The following is a 20260-nucleotide window of genomic DNA, read 5'->3' on the forward strand; positions in this document are numbered from 1 at the left end:
TTCAAGCTGAAAAGGGCAGAGAGAGGGGAGGGAGCCGGGGGCACGCTCTGAAACCAGACCCCCCCCCCGCCCGAAACGCAGCTCCTTCCTCTGCTTTAGGAAACGGATCCCTCCCGGGATTTCCTTTCAAAGGTGACTTGTAACCTCTTCATTAGGGTCGGCTTTGGCAGAGCCCCGATGGTGCAGCTGGCAGGGCCGGGGCTGCGCTGGGCGGGAGCGCGCTCGCCGTGCCAGGGCTGGGCAGCACTCGCGGCTGCTCCGCGGCGCAGCGGCGGCAGCACCGGCGCCCCGGCCATGCGCTGATGGGTACCATGGACTTTAAGACAGATGCCAGTGCAGTCACCATCAATCTGCTGCTTATTGTGCGCCCCGAGGAGGCAGCGAGCAAGGAGAAAGGGCAGCGAGAGGGGCAGACGGAAGGCGGCCGAGGCGCAGGTAACACCGCGCCTGCAGCGGGCGAGGGAGGGCAGGGCAGGGCTGCACACGGAGAAGAGAAGCAGCAGCTCTGGAGCAGGATTTGGGCTTCCTTCTGCTCTTTGCACACTTGATGCCAAACTCCAAAATGCCAACTTTTTGCAGAAGCCCAGCGTGTCCCTGCTGGTGCAGCAGAGCCCGGCTGGAGCCCCGCTCCGAGTGCAGCCCGTCCGGCTGCAGGGCGTGCAGCCCCGGGAGGGGACACACGGGGACACCAACCCCAGGGCTGGCTTTGCACCTTGCTGTGTCCTGCGCGCGAGGTGCCCCACGGGCTCTCTGGGCTGTGCAAAGGGAGCAGGGAGAGGGCTCGGCAGTTTCCAGCACTCAGTGCCCTGGAGTACAGGAGCAGAAATGTTTTGCTTGCAGCGTGCCCAGGCTTTGTCTCCGAGGCTCACTGTCCTGAGCCATTTATAGCTACAGTTTGGGACAGTGTCCCTGGCCCAACTCCCTGTACAGCAGAGGGTCTTCTAAAAAGCTACAGCTGTGCTCTGCAATTGCAAGGGGAGCCTCCCTGCAGAAGTAAAGGGAGGAAAAGGAGTATTCCTGCTCTAAAACCTGGGAGAGAAGCTGAATTTTCAGACAAGCAGTCCCAGGCTAACAACTATAGGCAGAGCTATCACGAAGTGGTGTCCATGCTCCATCAAGCACAGCATTCAGCACCTGCTCAAATCAGAGCAAATCCCACCAAAGCAGCTTAGGCCTGGACTATTGCACTTTCTGCCCCCTGGTATTTCATACTTTAGCAACAAGAACTGCAAGCCAAGGCTGCAGATGAGACAGAAGGTGGTGACACCTGGCACCTGCTGGGTTAATGGGTTGCATGAAAGGGTTTGGGGTGTTTGGCCTTCAGGCAGCTCCAACACTTCAGTCCAGGAGGACCCTTTCCAATCTCCCATTTCTATCTTACAGGTTCCAAGGGTGATGGCAATGGAAACAGCAGATCACAGCCACCTCAGGGCACAGGACTGAATGGTAGGTCACCCTCTCCCTCTGTGAGAAACCAGCCCCAGCACACAACCCAAAGCTCCAAACTGGGTCTCTCCAGCAGAGATGTGCTTCACACAACCCATCCCTCTCCAGTGCTCTCAGGGGAGGCACATGGAGGGCCTGGCAAGCTTCCCCTCCCCGTGTGCTTCCCATGGCCAGGATGCAGGGGTGGCACTGCCGAGCCCCCACACCTCCATCCCTCTGCAGGGATTCTCCTGCCATGGAGCTCGATTGGATTACAAGTGCACAGAGCTCTTACATTTCACAGCCAGCTGATGGCAGGGGAAATTCAGTGCCCCCAGATGCTCAGGCTGCAGCTAGAGCTTCCAGAGACTTCCCCAGCACTCACACAGCTTAAAGGAGGGTCTGGGGGATGCAAAGAACCTTTTCAACCTTCTTTCCACCAGTCCTTTCTTCGTCTCCCCCCCTCAGAGACTGAGCACAAGGCAGGTGGGACTGCTGACTGATGATGTGGATTCTAGTTCTCGATGTTCCACTGCTAACTCCCAGGGTTCTGCCCTAAAATAGTTGAGGGGGAACATCTGAGAAGGTGACCCCAGAACTGTGGAGCAGCTCCCAGGGAAGGGACTCAGATCATCCCTCTTGTTTTCCTGGCAGTCTAAACCTGCCATGGCTTAGCAGAGAAAGGCAAGGGCAAAGGTAGAGCAAGACACAGGTAATTCTCATGGCACCAGACAGTGGATTTCAGTTACATCAAGGAGGAACTTTGCTTCCACAGGTCAAGCAATAGCAGCATGCAAAAGCCAAGGCTGCTCCCAGCAGGATGCCTGGCAGGAGCCCTGATCCAAGTCCCTCTGTAATCAGTGGTGGCTGGAGGCTGCACATAGTCTGGAAGCAAAGAGTATTTCATGGCAAGGCACTACTTTGGGGCTTTCTTTACAAAGCAGATAACAAAAGCCTCCACTCCAGGAAGCAGATAAATATCCTGCTTTCTCTCCCTCTGTCATGCTCAAGAGGTTCTGCAATCAGAGCTGCAGAGTCAGCCTCCTCCAAGAGTGAGTAAGAGGCTGGTATTGATCATTTCCCACCCTGAATTACTGGCAGGGGTATTTAGCATGCACATGGGAATCCTTCCCTTGCAGGTCTACCTTAAGCACAGTTTCAACACCTGGGAGGGGGGAATTCAGGTTCCAGAGGAGCAGGCAGAGCTTTGGCTCCTCTGGCACCACAAGGGTTAATGAATTGCCCTTTCACCAGCCCTGTTAGTGTCCCTATGAGGCCTCTGACACCCCTGCTGCTGCCACAATATTTGCAAGCTTATATAATGCCCAGCCCCACTGAGTCAAAGAGGCTGTGGCCCCACTCTCGTTGCTCTGGGGACTGGTTCTTGTCATGGCCACATGGCACAAATGGCCTCGGACAAGCTGTGAGATCCAGGCTGCCCTGGCTCCTGGTGGGATGGGGATCCCAGGGCACTTGGAAAAAGAGTGAGAGATCACCCTGGCCACCCCCCAGCAGAGCCTGGAGCGAGGGCTCAGTGTCCCCTGGCGTTGCTGCCTCCCCCTGTGTGAGCCCTGGGCACACCAAGGGCTGCCCACACCTCCCTCTGCCCCAGCACTCCAGCTCCAACACAGCCGGGCTCTCCCGGCAGGGAGAGGTGAGGATGAGCTGCTGACAGCCACACCAAAGTTCCCACTTTTCCTCCAAGCCCCCAGCACTGCCCTTGTGTCCCACCCACCTCTCCAAACTGCCCTGGGCAGCAGCAGCAGGCTGGGCTGGAGCATCCCTCCCTCTGCTGAGGGCTCAGGCACCAGCACCAATTGAGCTTCCTGAGTGTTCCTCACCTGAAAGCTGAGCAGGGCAGATTTAACCCCGTCCTTGCTGGCTGTTTGGCTCTCTCCAAGGCACTGAGCTGTTCCCTGTTGTGCCCCCAGGCCGGCGTGGCCCCACAGATCCCTGTGAGCAGACACCGCCCATCACTGCGGGTCCTGACAAAGGTAAGTGGGGAGACAAGAGACAGAGCTGAGCTCCCAACAAGCTTTCTCTCCAGTAAAATAACCTCAGAATGTCCCAAAAGAGAAAATATCCCACCCTGGGACAATTGCCCCTCAAAGCACTTACTTGCCTCAAAACACAAGGAGAGCAGCAAGTGCTTCTCTGAGCTTGGAGCAAACTGGTCTAGTGGCAGGGAGTTGGGGCAAGAGGATCTTTAAGGTCCCTTCCAACCCAAACCATTCTATGATTCTTTATGAAGGATATCTCAATTAGGAAAAATTAAATAAAAGATCATAAAAGTACCAGCAAACTTTTCAAGCCACCAGTTTTTAAAGCAATGATAGAGCACGTTGAAAAATTCCTGTGGAATTACATTTTTCATTTGTTAAATGCCTTTTGAACTCATCTGCAGAAGGCATTCATCACTAGTAAGTTTGTCTCTTGAAAACAAAGATTTTTAATTTATGGGAGGAAACTTAGTAAGTGAAAGTTGGGGACAAAAAGCCACTAAAAAAGCAAAGTAAAAGTAATTTTGAACAATAAAAAGGACCTGAAAATATAAAAAATTTAAGGAAAACAAACCATTTGCATAAAGCCTTCTCTTTGAGAAACAACTTCATTCTATCTTTGAATTAACTGACAAAATACACCAGCCAGCTCTGTTCTGACACCCTGATATCTGCAACCACCCTATAACTGGAGTCAAACTCTAAGATTTAGGTTTTTACAGCTTATACAGTTTTTCTTGCTTTCTGATTTTGGGCCTTAAAGGACATCAAATCTCTCTGCATAATCACAGGAGAAACTTCACTTTTCTAAAGGTAAAGCCAGCAGAAAAACTTAATCTTTGATGAAAATGTAGATTCCCACTTAATTAGCCAGTTCCAAGAGCTGACTTTAAAGGAAAAGCCCAAATGTCATGAGGTGTAGGTGTAGGAGGCACGACTGGATGGCAGCCCTGAGGTGCATGAATATCTTGACCTTCAGTCTCCCAAGTAACTTCTGCCTGATCCAAAAGAGAAGCCCAGGAGCACATGGAGCTCCTCCAGGGAACCTCAAGAGCTGCAAACCCTTCTGAAATATCTGCCAAAAATGCAGCCTCTGTCAAAAAGTTCAGGTGGTTTTTATAAGAGATTCCCTCACTCTTTTTCTGGTGTTTGCCTCTCTGAAACTTTAAAGACCAGAGCCCAGGTTTCCTGGGGAGGTTTTTCTGGAGCATCAGGGCATGCCTGGACCACAGCTGGCTCCTCCAGGACGCTGCCTCTTACAGGCAATGGGCTTTGCCAGACATTTTAGTATCACAAGTCCAACCATTTTCATCACTTCAAGCCTTTCTCTGTTTAATTCCAAGAAAAATCAATGCAAGGCATTGATTCTCTGCTTGCTGTAGCTCCATCAAGAGCTCTTTATTATGGTGATAAACCTTGGTTATCATCAGAGCTGCTGCTCTATCTAAAGTTAAGAGCTGCCTCAGCGGACACTCCTGCCCTCTGCTCCATACCTGTGGCATTCACATTCTCTGAAAAAATCCCTTCTCCCAGGATTTTTCTCCTGGGAAGCTGAGAAGCCTCAGAGAAAAGGAAAACAGTTCTTATCTCATTTGCTTCTCCTGTGTTTTGCCCCTTCGGAATGTGTTTGGAGATTGTTCCATTGCATTCTGCTGTGAGTTGTTTTCACTCTTTGGCCAATCAGGGCCAAGCTGTGTCAGGACTCTGGAAAGTCACGAGTTTTTATTATTATCTTTTTAGCATTCTTTAAGTATCCTTTCTCTATTCTTTAGTATAGTTAGTATAGTGTTTTTTGATATAACATAGTATTATAAAATAATAAATTAGCCTTTTGAGAACATGGAGTCAGATGCACCATTCCTGCCTTTGTCAGGGCATTCCCAGCAAATACAATACATATCCTGGTTAGTTTTCCCTTTTTAGGGGGTTTATCACTGTTTCTTGCAGGAACCCAAGTGACAGTGGAGATTCACCACGAGGACACCAGCCCCCAGCTCATCAAGAGACTCTCCTTGGGAAAAGGTACAGCCCAGACTTAAACCCTGGCAGAGGCTCAGCCCATCCTCCCTTCCCTGGAGCCAGGGAGCTCCAGGGGATGCTGCAGCCAGGGCAGGGCTGAGGGGATCCCACTAACCCTGCCTGGCTTGTTGCAGGTTCCCAGAGGCTGAGAGGACACGACAACAAAGGTGAGGCTCTGCTCTATCACAGTGTCTCCAAGCTCTCCCTCCCCTGGGAGGCTGCTCCCAGGAGGAGACAGGCTCACCATTCCCATGGGGAGGCTGCTGAAGGGCACCTGCTGCTGGACCCTGCCCATGAGTGGGGCTTGAGGAGCAAAATCCTTCTGCTTTTGGGCTCTGGGTGTCTCCTCCTCCTCCTCTGGCCCTGGGATAAGGTGGGTGGTGACACTCCAGGGTCCCTCAGCAATGCCCCAGCTGCTGCAGAGCTCCCACTGGGGTTATCCAACAGCTCTGGAGCCCAGCACTCCCTTCTTCCACACCTGGAGAGGTCTGGCCATGGTGGGCTGGGGTTTGATGTCCCCATCCCTCGGGCTAAAACAGGAGATGCCTGTCTGCTGGGGAATGTGGGCTCTGCTGGAGCACATTCAACAGGATGCTAAAATCCATGTCCAAACAGAAGGGAATGGGCTAAGAAGAGCCTCAGTTCCAGCTTTTCCCACCCAATCCTGCTCACCATAATAATTTATTTCTAGTTGTTGGTTTTTTTTCTGTGGGCAACAACCTCCTCCCTCCCTCCCTCTCCTTCTCTGCTTTGCAGGCTTCCAGAAGACTGAGGCCCCACGGCCACCAGGAGCAAAGGACCTCCATGGTAACCACCCATCAGCACCAGCAGGGCTCAGCTTCCCAAGGCCCTGATCTTTGGGGTGGCACAGGGGAGTGGCTTTGGGAACACCACACATGCCCAAGGGAAGGCAAACAGGCACAGGACTGTCGGATGTGCTGTGGATCCCCCTCCTGCACAGAGCCTCTGCAGACAGAGCCTGGCAAAGACAAAACCTGATAACCACATTTTAAAAAAAGACCATCCCCCAACCAAAAAGACAAGAAGTAATTTTCAGAGCTGTGGAGAGTGGGAACCTTTAAATGTGTAAATCTTCTTTCTTTAGGTCAGTGTAATACCTCTTTTCAGGAAAAATACAGATAAACCAGCCTGTTAAGAAATAGGTGCCTGTATGCTGATTTTGGCAGACAGGAGCCTGCCTGCACAGGGATATGTCCATCCATTCCCCATGGCCCACTGATGGGAGACAGCAGTGTCAAGCTCATTCCAAGACTGTTTTAAAAAATCAGTTATCTGGTTAATTAGGGCAAGTTATTAACCCTTTGTTCACACTGAGTAGAACCAGGACCTCAGAACCTGCAAAGATGCAGAGGGTAGGCTCTGAACAGTGGGTTCAGTCCAACTGCTCCCAGTGTTACATTCCTCATGTGCCTGAATTCCTGCAGAATTGTGGCCCTTTACCACACAACACTCCTAGAGAAACCCAGCCCTTTATTGCTGGGTTTTTTAAAGAAGTCATATATTTTCTAAGGCTTGCACAGTACAGATTTTCCCTGATACTTGTGCATTGTTCTCCTGCCCCTCCATGCAATATCCCAGGATTTTCCATGCTGTTAAGCAGTGCCAAAGTTGCAGGGGCAGCTCACACTCCAGCACTGCACAAATCCCAGCAGTCTAGACAGGATGGCTCCTGCTTTCCATGCAGCTGGCAGGGCCCTCCTGTGGGTGCCCTCGTGTCCTCTGCTCCCTAAGAGCCTGCTGATGGATGTGTCCATGGGCCAGGCAGGAGCTCTGTCCCCTTGTTCCACCATACTGCCAGGAAAAACACTCCCTCCCTTCCCAAAACAATGACAACTTGTTTCTTCCCAGCATATCCATGGGACAAATCCTCTTTGAAATCCATGCCAGTAGATCTGCAGCAATTAGAGAAGCTGGATGCCTATGCATTAAAAGTAAGTCTTGCTTTTGCCTCTGCCCTCCTCCCAGCTCCCCTGCAGCAACATTCCACAAACCTGGCTCCCAGCACCAGCTTAGGCTGAGCTATGGGGCAATGGCATTAGAATCTCCCAAACAAGTGAAAAACCTTTTCCCTTTGAACATTAGCAAAGAAATCCCACTCTGGGAACTATAACCCAAAATACATGGACCTACAGCACTGCAGTTGTATTTTTAAGGAAGCTGGAGGCAGAGCAGCCTCTGGCAGGTGGGGTCTCACTGGCTTCAGAAGAACAAGAGGTGGGGAGGACAGGAGATCTACCCCAGGAGATCTCTACAGGGTAGATCTTCACCATGACCTTGCAATGCTCCCTCCCCACACACAGGTGAATGTCACAAACAGTGTGGAGGAACTGGTCAAAGCCCTGCTGAAGCAAGCCCGGACTGACTTGGAGAAGGTTCGAGCCATATGGATGTGGATTTGCCATCACATAGGTAGGCTGAGGTCTCTGACTGAAGATAAGGCTGTCACCCTCACCCCTGTCCCACTGCCATGGCATTTTACTGGGTATTTGTGGGTTATTTCCATTTGGGGAGTGGAATGAAGGCTTTCTGGAGGTTTTTATCCAGAAATGCATCCAGAGGGTCTCTCACCACCTCTGTTGCCCAGTCTCTCTCCTCACACTGCCAGGCTCCACCAGGTTTGTGTGCCCATGATTAACCTGTAACTCCATTTGAGGTGTGACCAGACAAGTCCCTACCATCCAAGAGCCAGAGCAAAAGTCAGGCTGCCCAACACCAGCGCCCTGCTTGTCACCTTCAGAGCCACCCCACACCACCAGGGCCCAGTTTTGAGGGGGTGAACAGGGAGCAGGTGATGATCCAGATTTCAGAAGGAACCTGGTCTAGTGGAAGGTGTCCCTGCCCATGGCAGGCAGTTTGGAATGGGATGATCCTTAAGGTCCCTTCCCACTCAAACCATTCTAAGTTTGATCCCCATCCTGTGCCAAGTCCCCACAGCCCGATACAGCCCCTCCAGCACAATCTGATGCTGGTGCCTTTGCTCTGGGAGGGTCCCAGTGTCACACAGGTACCACCAGGAGCCATCCAGCTGCTTTGCCCAGCTCCATGTCCCACACTGGCACCTGTATGATTGCAGTTCCTACACCTTTCCAACCCTCCAGAGAGCTGCACCCACTCAGGCTCCCCTGCCCTTTCCTACTCAGTCCAAAGGCTGGAGTTACACAATAACCAGGAGATGGGAGGAGGAGGAGGCAGCACTTGTAGCCTCTCCCCTCTGGCACATCAAAAGGGGCTTCTTGCCCCTTTTGGGGGAAAACTGGGTATGCAACATGGAGGCATTTTGCATAACATAAGCAAAAATGTTTATTTCCCATTAAGTCTTGGGGGCAGAGAGGCAGAGATGTCCTTTCCCTCACCTCCTACAGCTCCTGATGGGGCCCTGCTGCAGTGAAGGCCAAGTGATGGAGAGGAAAGGAGCAGTTTGGGCAGCACTGGCCTCATCTCACACCCACTGAGATCAGCAGCTGCAGGGTTAGCATGGTTAGGTCAGGCCCAAACTGCTTTAGTCTTGCCCTGAAATATGGAGAGTGCTGATTTCACTGCATGCCCTGAAGCCAGGCTTTGACTCACCCAGCCCTGGGTGTTCTGTCTTTCCACTGTTAACCCATTTCTGCCCACACTACCTGGGCCAGGCCTGGTTGGAGTCAGTCCACACTCCTCAATGTTCAGGGGATGTCTCTGGCCCTGACAGCTATGCTGGGATCTCCTCACAAGATCTTTTACACCACCTTGGCCCTGGCTCTCATTCCTTCCTGTGAGACTGACCCCTATTTACACACACAGAAAAGAAACAGAGTTGGGAATTTAAATCTGCTGGCAAAAATGCAATGTATCTATCCTGGAATTGCACTGATGACATAAATTCCTTCCTTGGATGGATTTTAAGTGAGAGCACTGCTCTCTGGGCATCTCTTCCCACTCTGTTCAATTCCTGCCTGTGATGTGCTGCTATGCATCAGTACTAAAGGAAATGATTATTTCAGCTGTCATTTGCAGCACAAATAGAAAGGCCCATGGAGCCAGCACCCCTCCAAGTGCCCTGGAGCTTTGCTGGTGGTCAGTGAGCAGGCAGGGTGGAGCAGGAGCCTTTCCCAGTGCCTAGAGCAGCACTGAGGGGACATTGGCCGAGCCCCTGGGATGAATGACAAGCAGTGGCAGCATTTCATCAAAGCACACACAGCCTACTGCTGCTTTTCTTCCTCTGCCCCAGCACTGAGGGCAGGGGGAACCAGCTGATGCAGCATTCCTGAGAGCTTTGTCAGAAAAATACATCTGTATTTTAAGAAAGGGGTTATGGATCGGGCCAAGGTTGGTGGTGTTGAATTAACCTCCCCAGACCAGCTCTGCAAGCTCTGTCTGAAGGAGTCCTGCTGTGCTGCTGTTGTGTACTCATTCCAGCAAATCAAGATCTCCAGAGCTTCCAGGTATTGATATGACCAGACTGGACAGGGCTTGGAGCAACCTGGTCTCATGGAAGGTGTCCCTGCCCCTGGCAGAGCATTGGAATGAGATTACCTTTAATGCCCCTTCCAACACAAACCATTCTACAATTCTGTGACTCACAACAAACCACTTCAAGTGTTTCCCAACAAGCTGCTTTTGAAGTATTTTTAATATAAATTGCTTGTAAAGAGTGAAAAAGGCTCAGCAGTTTCTTTTGAGGTAACATCAATCTGACTTCTCCAAATGCAGCATGCTCTGGTTTATACTGGGAACTCTTCAGACTGTAGATCCTCCACTTGAGGACACCCATTGTGTCCAAAAATCAAAGTTTTCCTCCCACTTGGATTCAACTGCTGACTCCCAGGCCAAGCTTAGAGCAAAGGGTGGTGAGGGACAGACAGAGCTGTCCCTCTGCCCAGCAGTGTCCAGGCCACCCTCCCCAGCACAGCCACCGCCTGTTTCCCTCTGCTCACAGAGATGAAAAGCAACCTGAGCATTGCTCCTGCTACCCATCAGCCCCTTGTCTCAGGCTGCTGCATGAACTCTTGTCTGTGTTCCTTCCCCCAGAATACGACGTCGTGGGCTACCACAACAAAAGCCAGCTGTCCAGCAAGCCCAGAGACGTGCTTCAGATGGGCAAGAGCATTTGTGAGGGCTATGCTGAGCTCTTTGAACATATGTGCAGGTAAATGAAGTTCAGAAACATTCAATGCCGTGGACAGTTAACATTCCCTGTCACCTCCATGCCTATCCCGTCTACCTTTGCATTGACTGACGTGACTTTAAGCAGGACTTTAGCTTTCCAACCATGCTGTGGAAAAACAGCAAGTCCTAGAAAGGTCAATTTTTCTCTCTCCTCCACTCCCTCCACCCCCCTCCCCAGCATAATTTACTTGGTGCCATCTGCTGAGCTTCGCATTGCATTAACATAATGGCAGATGAAAACACGCAGATAATTTGATTAGAAGAAGTAGGATTTTCCTTGGGGTATCTGGATGTGAAGGTTAAAAGCATTGCAAGACTTGAACAAGGAGTGCTGTCTCCAACGTGGTCCCTTGCAAGAGGTAGGCAGAGTCCCAGGAGGAAGTTTCCCTAAACCCTCTGGAATGCCCTGTCCCCTCCAGGAGCACCCCAGGGACACTGCCTTGCACTTTCCAATCTGTTCTGTGCCCAGTCTCAAGGTACAGCACTGTGGAGGCCAATACTGCCATTCCCATTTTGTACCTACCACTGGCATCTAATGACTAAAAACCTTTCTTCCACCAACAAAATCTCATGGACTTCACTGGGGCTGAGTCACCTCAACTTCCCCACAGAGCAGGGCTTTGCAGTCACAAAGCCATTCTAAGAGGCAGCCCCTTCCTTGGTAAGGAGACAGGGATGCAGCCCCAATCCCTAAGGAAAAGAGAACCCCCAAAATCCACAGCAAGGAAAGCAGTGAAGGTCCTTGGAGGTTTGGGGATCAGCCTTAGGCAGAAAGGTTGACCAAAAGGAGAAAACTGGACCTTACACCTCAGGGAGAGGAGATTGGAAGGGACTTCCTAAAGTAATCCTAAGAGGGTGGGCTTGCAAGATGGCCCTCCCAAAAAGGGGCTTCCATTCCCTTGGAAAAATCACAAACTAATTATTAATCACACATGTAAGTAACAATTGGCTTTCCACACAATCCAAAGGAATTTGAGAAGGTTTTTACCATGGAACAGACAAAATCTACAGGGAAAAGGAGAGATTAAAAAAAACCCCAGCATACTGTGCCAGATGCTGAAGTGGTAAATGCTTCCAGCCAACAACATATCCCACAATATACATTTGGTCCATTCCAACCCAAACCATTCTGTGACATTGGATCTTGTTTTCTAAAGAGTAAAGAAATAGGATGGTGGAATATGCATTTATAGCTGCAACCTATGGAACAGTTATTAGCAGTTAGAAGGGGGGAATTTGCATCTGTTCATTAAAAAGCATATGCTTGGTTCATTAAAAGCATTAATCTTTCCAAGGATATCTCTGACTATTTAAAGGCTCTGTTGATTTACTCTCAATTCCTCAGTTCCAGGCTGATTAGTCACTATGTGATTCAGGAAACCTCCAGTCATCAAGACTATTATATTGTCAAATATTAGCAAAATGTTTAGCTCCTGTCGTGAAAAACTGTACTTAAAGACAACACCCCTTTCTTGAACAGAGATCCCCTCATCCCTTCTCCCCATGCTCTGTTCTGCTCTTACACAGAGTCTAAGCAGAAAGGCAGGAGGCCAAGAGCACTCATCTTACAGAAAGGCTTTTCAGAGCCAGGTTTTGGGGGGGAAAAGGTGTTTTAACCTGCCTTTTTTTCCTAGCTCCTGTGAGGGAACTTGAACAAACAAACCAATTTGCCAGTCACCCCAAAAGTCCTGCTGAAAGCAATGGCTGACATTGATTGAGTCCTACTTGTCCCAGTGCCAGAGGGAACAATTCCTGTTGCAGACACAACACTGTCACCTCTGAGCACAGCTTTGGCAGCCAGACTTCCTCCCATTAGCTGAGATTCCTGTCACAGAGGCAAGGTGGGCACAGATAGTGGGAAGCTGGCCATAAGGCATCACTTTCCAAACATCAGGTGTGATAGCAAGGAATGCAAACACAGGCTCCTGACCAATGTTTCAGCAGCACTTATCAAGAACTGGCTTCTCAGCTGACAAGCAGACTCGAAGAGTCTGGCTAAGTGAAGCACTGCAAATTCATGAATCCAATTTAGGGCAAACCTCACAGCCTGGAATTAGGGAGATCCTCGCTCACCAGGGTCAGCGACGAAGGCACAACAATTATTTTCCCAGGAGAGATTTCAGCAGCCCTGGGAGCAAAGCTGGCCTCACTGCCTGAAGGGGATCTGATCAGTTAGCTAGCTGCTCCTTCTTCCTAAGCAGTCTGTAAATATCCCAGATTTCACATCCTCTTGCTTCTCCCATTTCCTGCTTTAGGCAGTAGCTTTCCCTCTTTTCAGGCACAGAGGCGTACACCTACCTACCACAAGCATAAATCATTCTGTTCCCTTCTGGAGAAGCCAGATTTGCTCCTTTTTTAGATGAAATGATCAAAGTCAACCTAAAATCAAAGGGAAGAAGATGCCATTGAATTCCAGTGACACCTGTAGTAAGAGCCAGACTATTTCCTATGGTTTTTGAGGCAGAAAAGCAATTTTGTGTTTAATCTCTTTGCTGCACCAAGCAAACATTGCCAACTGTTTCTTAATTCATTTCTTCCAGTCCATTTTGTATCTAGGTCATCTTCAGCCTCACACTGCCACTTCAACCAGTCCTGGAGATCTTCCCAATCTCTGCCTGCCTAATTTATCTCTATGAAGTCACTGACATGAGAGACATGAGCACCCTTTTCACCAATGCAGAATTGCTCCTTTACTGAATGTTTTAGCTTGGATTTTTGTCTGCCCATTACTAGAGAGACCAGTTTAAATGCTCTGGTCTTTATTTTGAGAGCTTTGAACACATCCAAGCACAAACTCTTCTTGCTGCTTTGCCAACCTTCACTGTAATTGAGAGCACCCTGGGAGCAGAACTTGTCCCTTAATGTTCCCTCTGAATATCCCAGCTAACAAGAATGTCTAGAGAAGCCTGGAAGGATTAGATCCAATCCCCATGAAATTAGTGGGAATTTGGTACTGAGCTCCTTGAAACTCCTAGGATCAAATCTTCACTAAAGCTCCCAGTCTCAGTTACATCATGCAAATCCAAGCTCTCACCAGTCTTGTCAGTGGAGTTGTTCCAGATTTACTGCCCAGCTCCATGTCAGAACTTCACTCACAGGGGCCTGCAGGCTGGCAAGGCTTTCCAAACCACCTGCAGCACCAGGTTTCTTCATAGCATTCCTTCCAGCCTGGCCTGTTTGTTCTGGATACTCATGGAACAGGCAGTGCCTGCCATCACTGCTCCATCCTCTCCTTTGCTGAGGTGCCCACCTCCCCTGGAAACCAGCATCCTCTCCCTGGGAAAAGCAGCCCTCCCTACAAGCTCCACTGCATTGACAGTCACCAGCCAGTATCTGTTATCAGGCCTCGACTTCTTAACAACCATGCTAATTATCTTCCCCATAAATATCACTTTTCTCCTGAGCTAAACCCACATTATGCAGACAATCTCACTCTGAAAGCCTGCACACTTTATTACTTAAGGTAGTTGTTCCATTTAACACACTTCTCTATGAAGAAGAAAAATGTCAATGCTGTCCTACACAAAAGACAACGCTCCAAGTGAAGCAATTTTAGATTAATGGTGAAATAAGATGCCAATGTTAGAATCCATCAGCAGAGAGCTTATTAACACAGTGCTTATTTAAATCTTATTTACACATCCACGCAGGTATTCATCATGCTTTTAGAAAGAGAATCTTTAATCATTTCTACCCTGGGCAGGCACAAGCTCATTCTGTCAGGAAACTAAATCAGCATCCACAATCCCGTGAGGTCTGAGATTCCTTAGCTGGTGTCAAACACCAGGCCCACTGTCAGGGGGAGAGAACAGCCTGTGCTTTTAATTTATAATTACATGGGCTAATTGTGGACAGCAGCAAAGGGATTCCACTGAGTAACAAGATAGAGAGCAATTAAGCACACTTTATCTTGTCATCCTCTAACAGCGCTGAATGGATGGTGCATCAGGCAAAAAGACAGGGAATATGCAAAACTGGGAGAGAAAAGGCCCTTCCTCCAGCAGGATGCTCTCAGAATCTCTGTGCAAAGACTACAAAAACAAACAGCCCCACCCAACACCTCAGGCATCATCACCTTTTCTCCTTCCCCAGAAGTACCTGACAGGTTTAACACAGAACTCTCCTGCTGCAGCTTATCATTTCCTTTCAGTCTTGCAGGGATTCAGTGCAAGAAGCTCTCAGGACATGCCAAGGGACACGGGTACAAGACAGGGCAGACCTTCACAGGGGACTCCGACCATGCCTGGAATGCTGTCTACCTTGAGGGAAGGTGGCATTTACTGGACAGCACTTGGGGGAGCGGGTCTGTGGATGATTCCTTCACCAAGTTCACCTACAGGTAAAGGCCTTCCTCTATCTGAGCACACAAACCCTCCACAAAGGCAGAAGGAAAGCTGATGGGATTGGCAAACCAAACAGGCACATTTGGGGCCACAGGAAGACCCAAAGCTGTCACAGCAGATGTCACAGTATGTGCTGCAGTCAAAAGGGCCACAATACACAGAGTGTCACCATACAAGCACTCACCCAAACACAGTAACACCTTACCTCACCAGAAGGCTTCAGGCATCTGCCCATAAACAGTAACACCATGGCACTTCAGAAGGCTGCAAGAGTCTGCTCCTCTTGTTCTTTAGCCCAGCCTTTTATCCCCTGCTGTTGATGCACTGCACCTGTGTGCCCTCTGCTCCCTTTGATGGTTGGTCAGTGCCCCTGGGCTCTCCATGGCTCATTGCTGTCAGTGCTGCTCACCTGCTGCTCACAGCTGTGCCCATTGAGGCTCAGCCCCACTCTCAATTACCACAAACTGTGTGCCTACACAAAGGCATGAGCAAGGTAGCCAGGCTGTCTGTACAAGGCATGGAGCATAGCCTGTAGAGAGGTAGTTGCCCTGAGCAGCAAGTCACAAACTGCTAGAAGCCAGCTGGGTTTGCTTGTCACATCTTCAGTTTAGGCAATAGTTTGTGGCACTCGAGTCACAGCTTTTGTGAATTGATTGCACTCAACACCCAGTGACTCCCTCTTTTTCCAGGAGCCTGTGGGTGCAAGGGAATAGTGCAAATACCCAGGGTTTATCCTAAAGCTCAGCATTTGCCCTGGAAACAGAAGACCAAAGCTCAGGTTTCTTCTCTGCCTGGGGAATTTCAAACCCATGGATCTCAGTTTATCAGCAGCTCAAACCACTCCAACAACCTCCTGCTGAAACCACCACCACTGCGCGGGGGAAGAATTCCCTGTTTGTAATAACTCATTTTCCCTAATTTCTCCCTTCTCCCAGGTACAATGAGTTTTACTTTCTGACTCACCCGGCCCTGTTCATTAACAATCACTTCCCAGACAACAGTAACTGGCAGCTCCTTAAGCCCACGCTGACGCTCAAGGAGTTTGAGAACAACATGCTGCACAACAGCAACTTCTACACGCTGGGGCTGCTGGCCGCCCGCCCGGACACCCCAATCATCCAAACAGGTAACGGAGAGGCCATGGAGCATCTGCCCTCATGTGCATCTTCCCACATGTGCATCTTCCCACATGTGCATCTTCCCACACCCAACACACACCACCGTGCACCTCCTCAGGCAATGCTGAGTGAGTCTAGCAGCTCTTTTAACATAAAACCACTCAGGTGCCACAACTGAACATTTAAACCCCCCTCCCTTGGATCAAGAGCTGCAGGAATTTAACTGGATGGCTAATTTGTGAATGCTAAAAACAGAGTCAAAACTTATGGACATCAACATTTTAGAATGTAATGAAGACTTCAAGCTGTTTGGGAACAGGCTCACAGGGAGGTGGATTAATCTCATTCTACATACTGGAGAGTTCCTGCAATTTGAAGCTCCTGGGAGCAGCTACTGGGCTGGCAATCAGGTCTAATCACCTCTAATTCAGCTCTCCATGATCACAGAATTCCATAATGGTTTGAGTTGGAAGGGACCTTAGAGCCCATCTCATTCCAACCCCCCACCATGGGCAGGGACACCTTCTACTAGACCAGGTTGCCCCAAACCCCATCCAATCTGGCCTGATGGTACTTTCAGTTACATTTCACACAGGCTTTCACATTCTAGCTGACCACAGCTCCATGTCAGGGTGTATCAGAACGGTATAAATGCACATCTCCCAAACAAAGGCCACTCTCATTCTTTCTGAGGGACACTGGTCTAAGCGGACAGATGACAAGCTGTGACCTGCCAGTTGCAGCTCTTGGTTTTACTTCTAGAGAAACAGCAATTTACTGGGCCAGATTAACCTTCTCAGAACAGGGGGTACATTAGGGTTAAAAACTGACACTCCTATGCAGCCTCTTTTCTTTTGTATTTCCCAGTAAATGGAAAAGCCTCTGTGTCCGTGGACTGCCGTTCTGGCACGTTATTTATGTTTAAGCTGAAGGGAACAGATGAACACGGTTTGATGACTTTGAAACGACACGGAATGGAGCTGGATATCTACCCACAGCAGACAGGGAGCCACAAGCTGGAGATCTTTGCCAAGCCCTCCAAGGCTGAGGCTGCGGATGACGTCTACAAGTGCGTGCTGGAGTACGTGGTGGAGTGCGAGTCCGTGGACAAGGCCATGCGCTTCCCCAAGGAGCTGCACCAGCCCGTGGGGCCCAGCTGGTTCTCCGAGCGCCAGGGCTTCCTGCGGCCATCCCACAGCCAGCCCATCCTGCACACCAACGACGGGCGCTGCTCCCTCACCTTCACCCTGAGCAAAGACATCAGCGTGCTGACCTCGCTGCACACCGATGGCAGCAGCAGCCTCAGCGAGGACATGGGCAGGCGGCACGTGCTGCAGATCCACCGCAGGAACCAGATCGAGCTGAAGGTCCATCTCCCGCACGCAGGGAACTTCGTGCTCAAAATCTACTCCAAGAAGAAGTCGGACCCTGGTAATTACGATTACATCTTCAACTACCTCATCAGGTGCCTGAACACAGAGGTGAAGTGGCCAGCCTTCCCCCAGAGCTACAGCAAGTGGCTGCAAGACTACGAGATCCTGGAGCCGCTCTCGGGCCTGCTGCCGGCCAACCGCAACGTGCAGTTCAAACTCAAAATGCACGGCGTCGCCAAGGTGCTGGTCCAGGCTGAGAACACCTACCCTCTGACCCAGAACAAGGGCTGCTGGGAGGGAACCTGCAACACCTCGGGGTGCAGAGAGGTGTTTGTGATGGTGCACGAGAACGCCAACCACAGCTTCTACTCGCACGTCCTCAAATACGAAGTTGAGACCCAGTAACACCCACTCCTTGTTCTTTCACTCACCTGCATGAACTGACCTCCCCAACATGCCCCAAACCAGCACAGCTTTAGGAGATTGCTCATTCTCTCAACCAAATCTGTTCTTTCAACAAATGCAGGACAACACTTGCAGGCTTTTGCCAGACTGCAGGTTCAAAGATGGTCAAGGAAGCAGAAAATCCTGTTAAAAAGAGGAGCAGCAGTGGAAGACATGAGATAAAACCATCACCTACATTTCAGTAACGCTGTCCAGACAAATATTTAGAAGAATACAACTGACTGTCTGCAGGGCATTCTGTGCCAGCAGGGATTGCTGGTTTCCAAGTTACGGACCATAAGAAAAGTCTTACGAGGGCTACTCCAAGAATTCACCTAGTTGTGGGGCAGGATGAAGAAAGTGTACCCTGGTTTTGAGCAGCAACATTGGACATGAGGAACTTCAGGATATTTAAACCAACGTTCATTATAACTGTAGTCAAGTTGCAAAATACATCCGAGGAGAGAGAAGAGTTAGGAAGAAGATACAACATGAAGTTTCCTTGTGCACTTCACTGTCTTACAGATTTCAATAATACTGGAAAAATACTTTTTACACTGACTCTTAAATACAATAAACAAAATTATTTTTACCTTTTTATATTAGAGTATTGTAGAGACTTTTTCTGCTGTAATTACATCTGAAGCATATAGGTGTTTCCATAAGGAAAATTAAAGTAAAAATGAGAGTAAAGTTCTCAGAAATCACTCCTTCCTCCAACCTGTCTATGCAATACTGCAGCTATAAACTGATGGGGTCACATGGGACAGCAGGCTGAGTGACATTATTATCATGTAACAAATCATTTGGTGCTGTACTCTTGGAAAACACCTCCATGCACAAGGCAAAGAGGGGCTTCTGCTGAATCCCACCACAACTGCACATCCTGAGATGGAGCAATATTTTCATAACTGATTCAGATGCCTGTGAGCGTTAGCATGACCCAAGAGGTATTATGTTTGAGCTTGTATTGAAAATAAACTTGTTATGTTTTTGCACTCTGTTTCATTGACCAAACAATATGAATTCTCTTCCTAAAGCTGCTGTATCTTTCATGCAAAAGAGATGGGTTATTCCTACATTCCCTCCTTAGTGACTGGGTGGCAGGAATTACTCACAGGGCTGCCCACCTGTAGCAGGCTCACTCCTACATTATTCCTTTGGCCCTAGCACCCCATGTGAGCAGGTTAAGTACCTGCAGCCAGATTCCAGGATCAGCACTCTCTGTGAGGATGCAGGCTGCTGCAGACAGGAGCTGCAAGCATAAACACCACATGTAAGCTAACAGGGCTTACTCCAGGGTAAGCTGGGAGCACAGCAAAACTTCGGGGTCTTTTTGTACTTGGCGACAAGAGGCTCCATATGCAACATAAAAGTAGATTTTAAGTCCTCCCCTAAACAGCTCAGTGTCTTTGCCCTCAAAAACTGGTGGCAGCAGCTCCTCCCTGCAGGAACACTCACAAGCCGTGGAGCCCAGCAGGCTCCCACTCCCTGGGCATCAGCACAGACTGAGCAGCACAGATGCAAGGCAGATCTTTTGTTTGCCTAAGGACCTTGAAGGCTAAAGCAAGTATTGTCTGTCAGCACAGACAGTCCTGGTTTATTTTGGTGCCTGGCAGAAGGGTTCTTTTTTCTCAGATCCCACTTTTCAGATCAAGGACGATACACTGCAGTAGCTTTCATTTCACAGGTCAAGCTGATCCAGTCAAGTTTGTTACTTCTTACAATGGCAGGATAAGGAAGCATCCCAGAGAGTTTAGTGACTAAAGAAAACAACTACCAAACAGGGTCAAGAATACCCAAGTACAGACACTGTTCATAGAACCACACATTTGATGCTCACAAATAGGCACAAGCACACAAACAGACACTTGGGTAAAACCTCTCTGCAGGTAAAGTTCTCAGAACTTTGAACTATGAATGCGGTCCCTGCTCCTTGTCTCAAAGACTCACTTCCACAAGCCCTCTCTCTAAGCTTTATTTGTGTCTCAAGATGGCAGGGGGAACAAAAACTGACCCCAAGAGAGTAGAGAGGACAGTTTATTGCCCCCTATTTAGCACAGCCTCAGGGAGTATTCCCTGTTCCTGCAACCCAGTCTGCAAAACCCAGGTACCTGCAATTGCACACATCTACAGAGTCCCAGATTCTTTAACTCCTCAAAGCAAAGAGTGACCCCCAAGCACTGTCACACCCACAGCAGAACATCTGTAACACACTAAAGACAGATGAAGCCTGCACAGCTTCCCACTCTACAGATGTACAAAAGGAAGTGCTGCAAATACAGTTCCACACTTTTGTCTCAATCAGAAAACAAACATTGGCTCTGCCCTGCAAGAGTGTGAGAAATCCTTTAGTGCTATTGAAGGCATAA

At 49.4% G+C, this 20260-nt stretch overlaps 1 protein-coding gene across 1 annotated transcript; it reads left to right on the plus strand.

The window, feature by feature from the left end:
- Nucleotides 1-240: 240 nt before the first annotated feature.
- Nucleotides 241-18804, plus strand: KY (kyphoscoliosis peptidase). Its single transcript, XM_054639587.2, has 12 exons — nt 241-435; nt 1384-1446; nt 3357-3419; nt 5373-5447; nt 5579-5611; nt 6201-6251; nt 7314-7396; nt 7766-7874; nt 10473-10590; nt 14761-14949; nt 15889-16079; nt 16939-18804. Exons 1-12 carry the CDS (start codon nt 303-305, stop codon nt 17847-17849), a joined length of 2019 nt encoding a protein of 672 aa, XP_054495562.1. The 5' UTR covers nt 241-302; the 3' UTR covers nt 17850-18804.
- Nucleotides 18805-20260: the final 1456 nt, after the last annotated feature.

This window comes from Agelaius phoeniceus, chromosome 10 (genome assembly GCF_051311805.1).
Source record: "Agelaius phoeniceus isolate bAgePho1 chromosome 10, bAgePho1.hap1, whole genome shotgun sequence".
NCBI lineage: Eukaryota > Metazoa > Chordata > Aves > Passeriformes > Icteridae > Agelaius > Agelaius phoeniceus.

Bases quoted from the DNA above. Each gene is read 5' to 3' on its own strand.
- KY (XM_054639587.2), top strand. From the start codon at position 303: ATGGGTACCATGGACTTTAAGACAGATGCCAGTGCAGTCACCATCAAT. The intron at 7,875-10,472 runs GTAGGCTGAGGT...TCCTTCCCCCAG, and splicing joins GTGGATTTGCCATCACATAG to AATACGACGTCGTGGGCTAC. The intron at 14,950-15,888 runs GTAAAGGCCTTC...CCCTTCTCCCAG, and splicing joins TTCACCAAGTTCACCTACAG to GTACAATGAGTTTTACTTTC.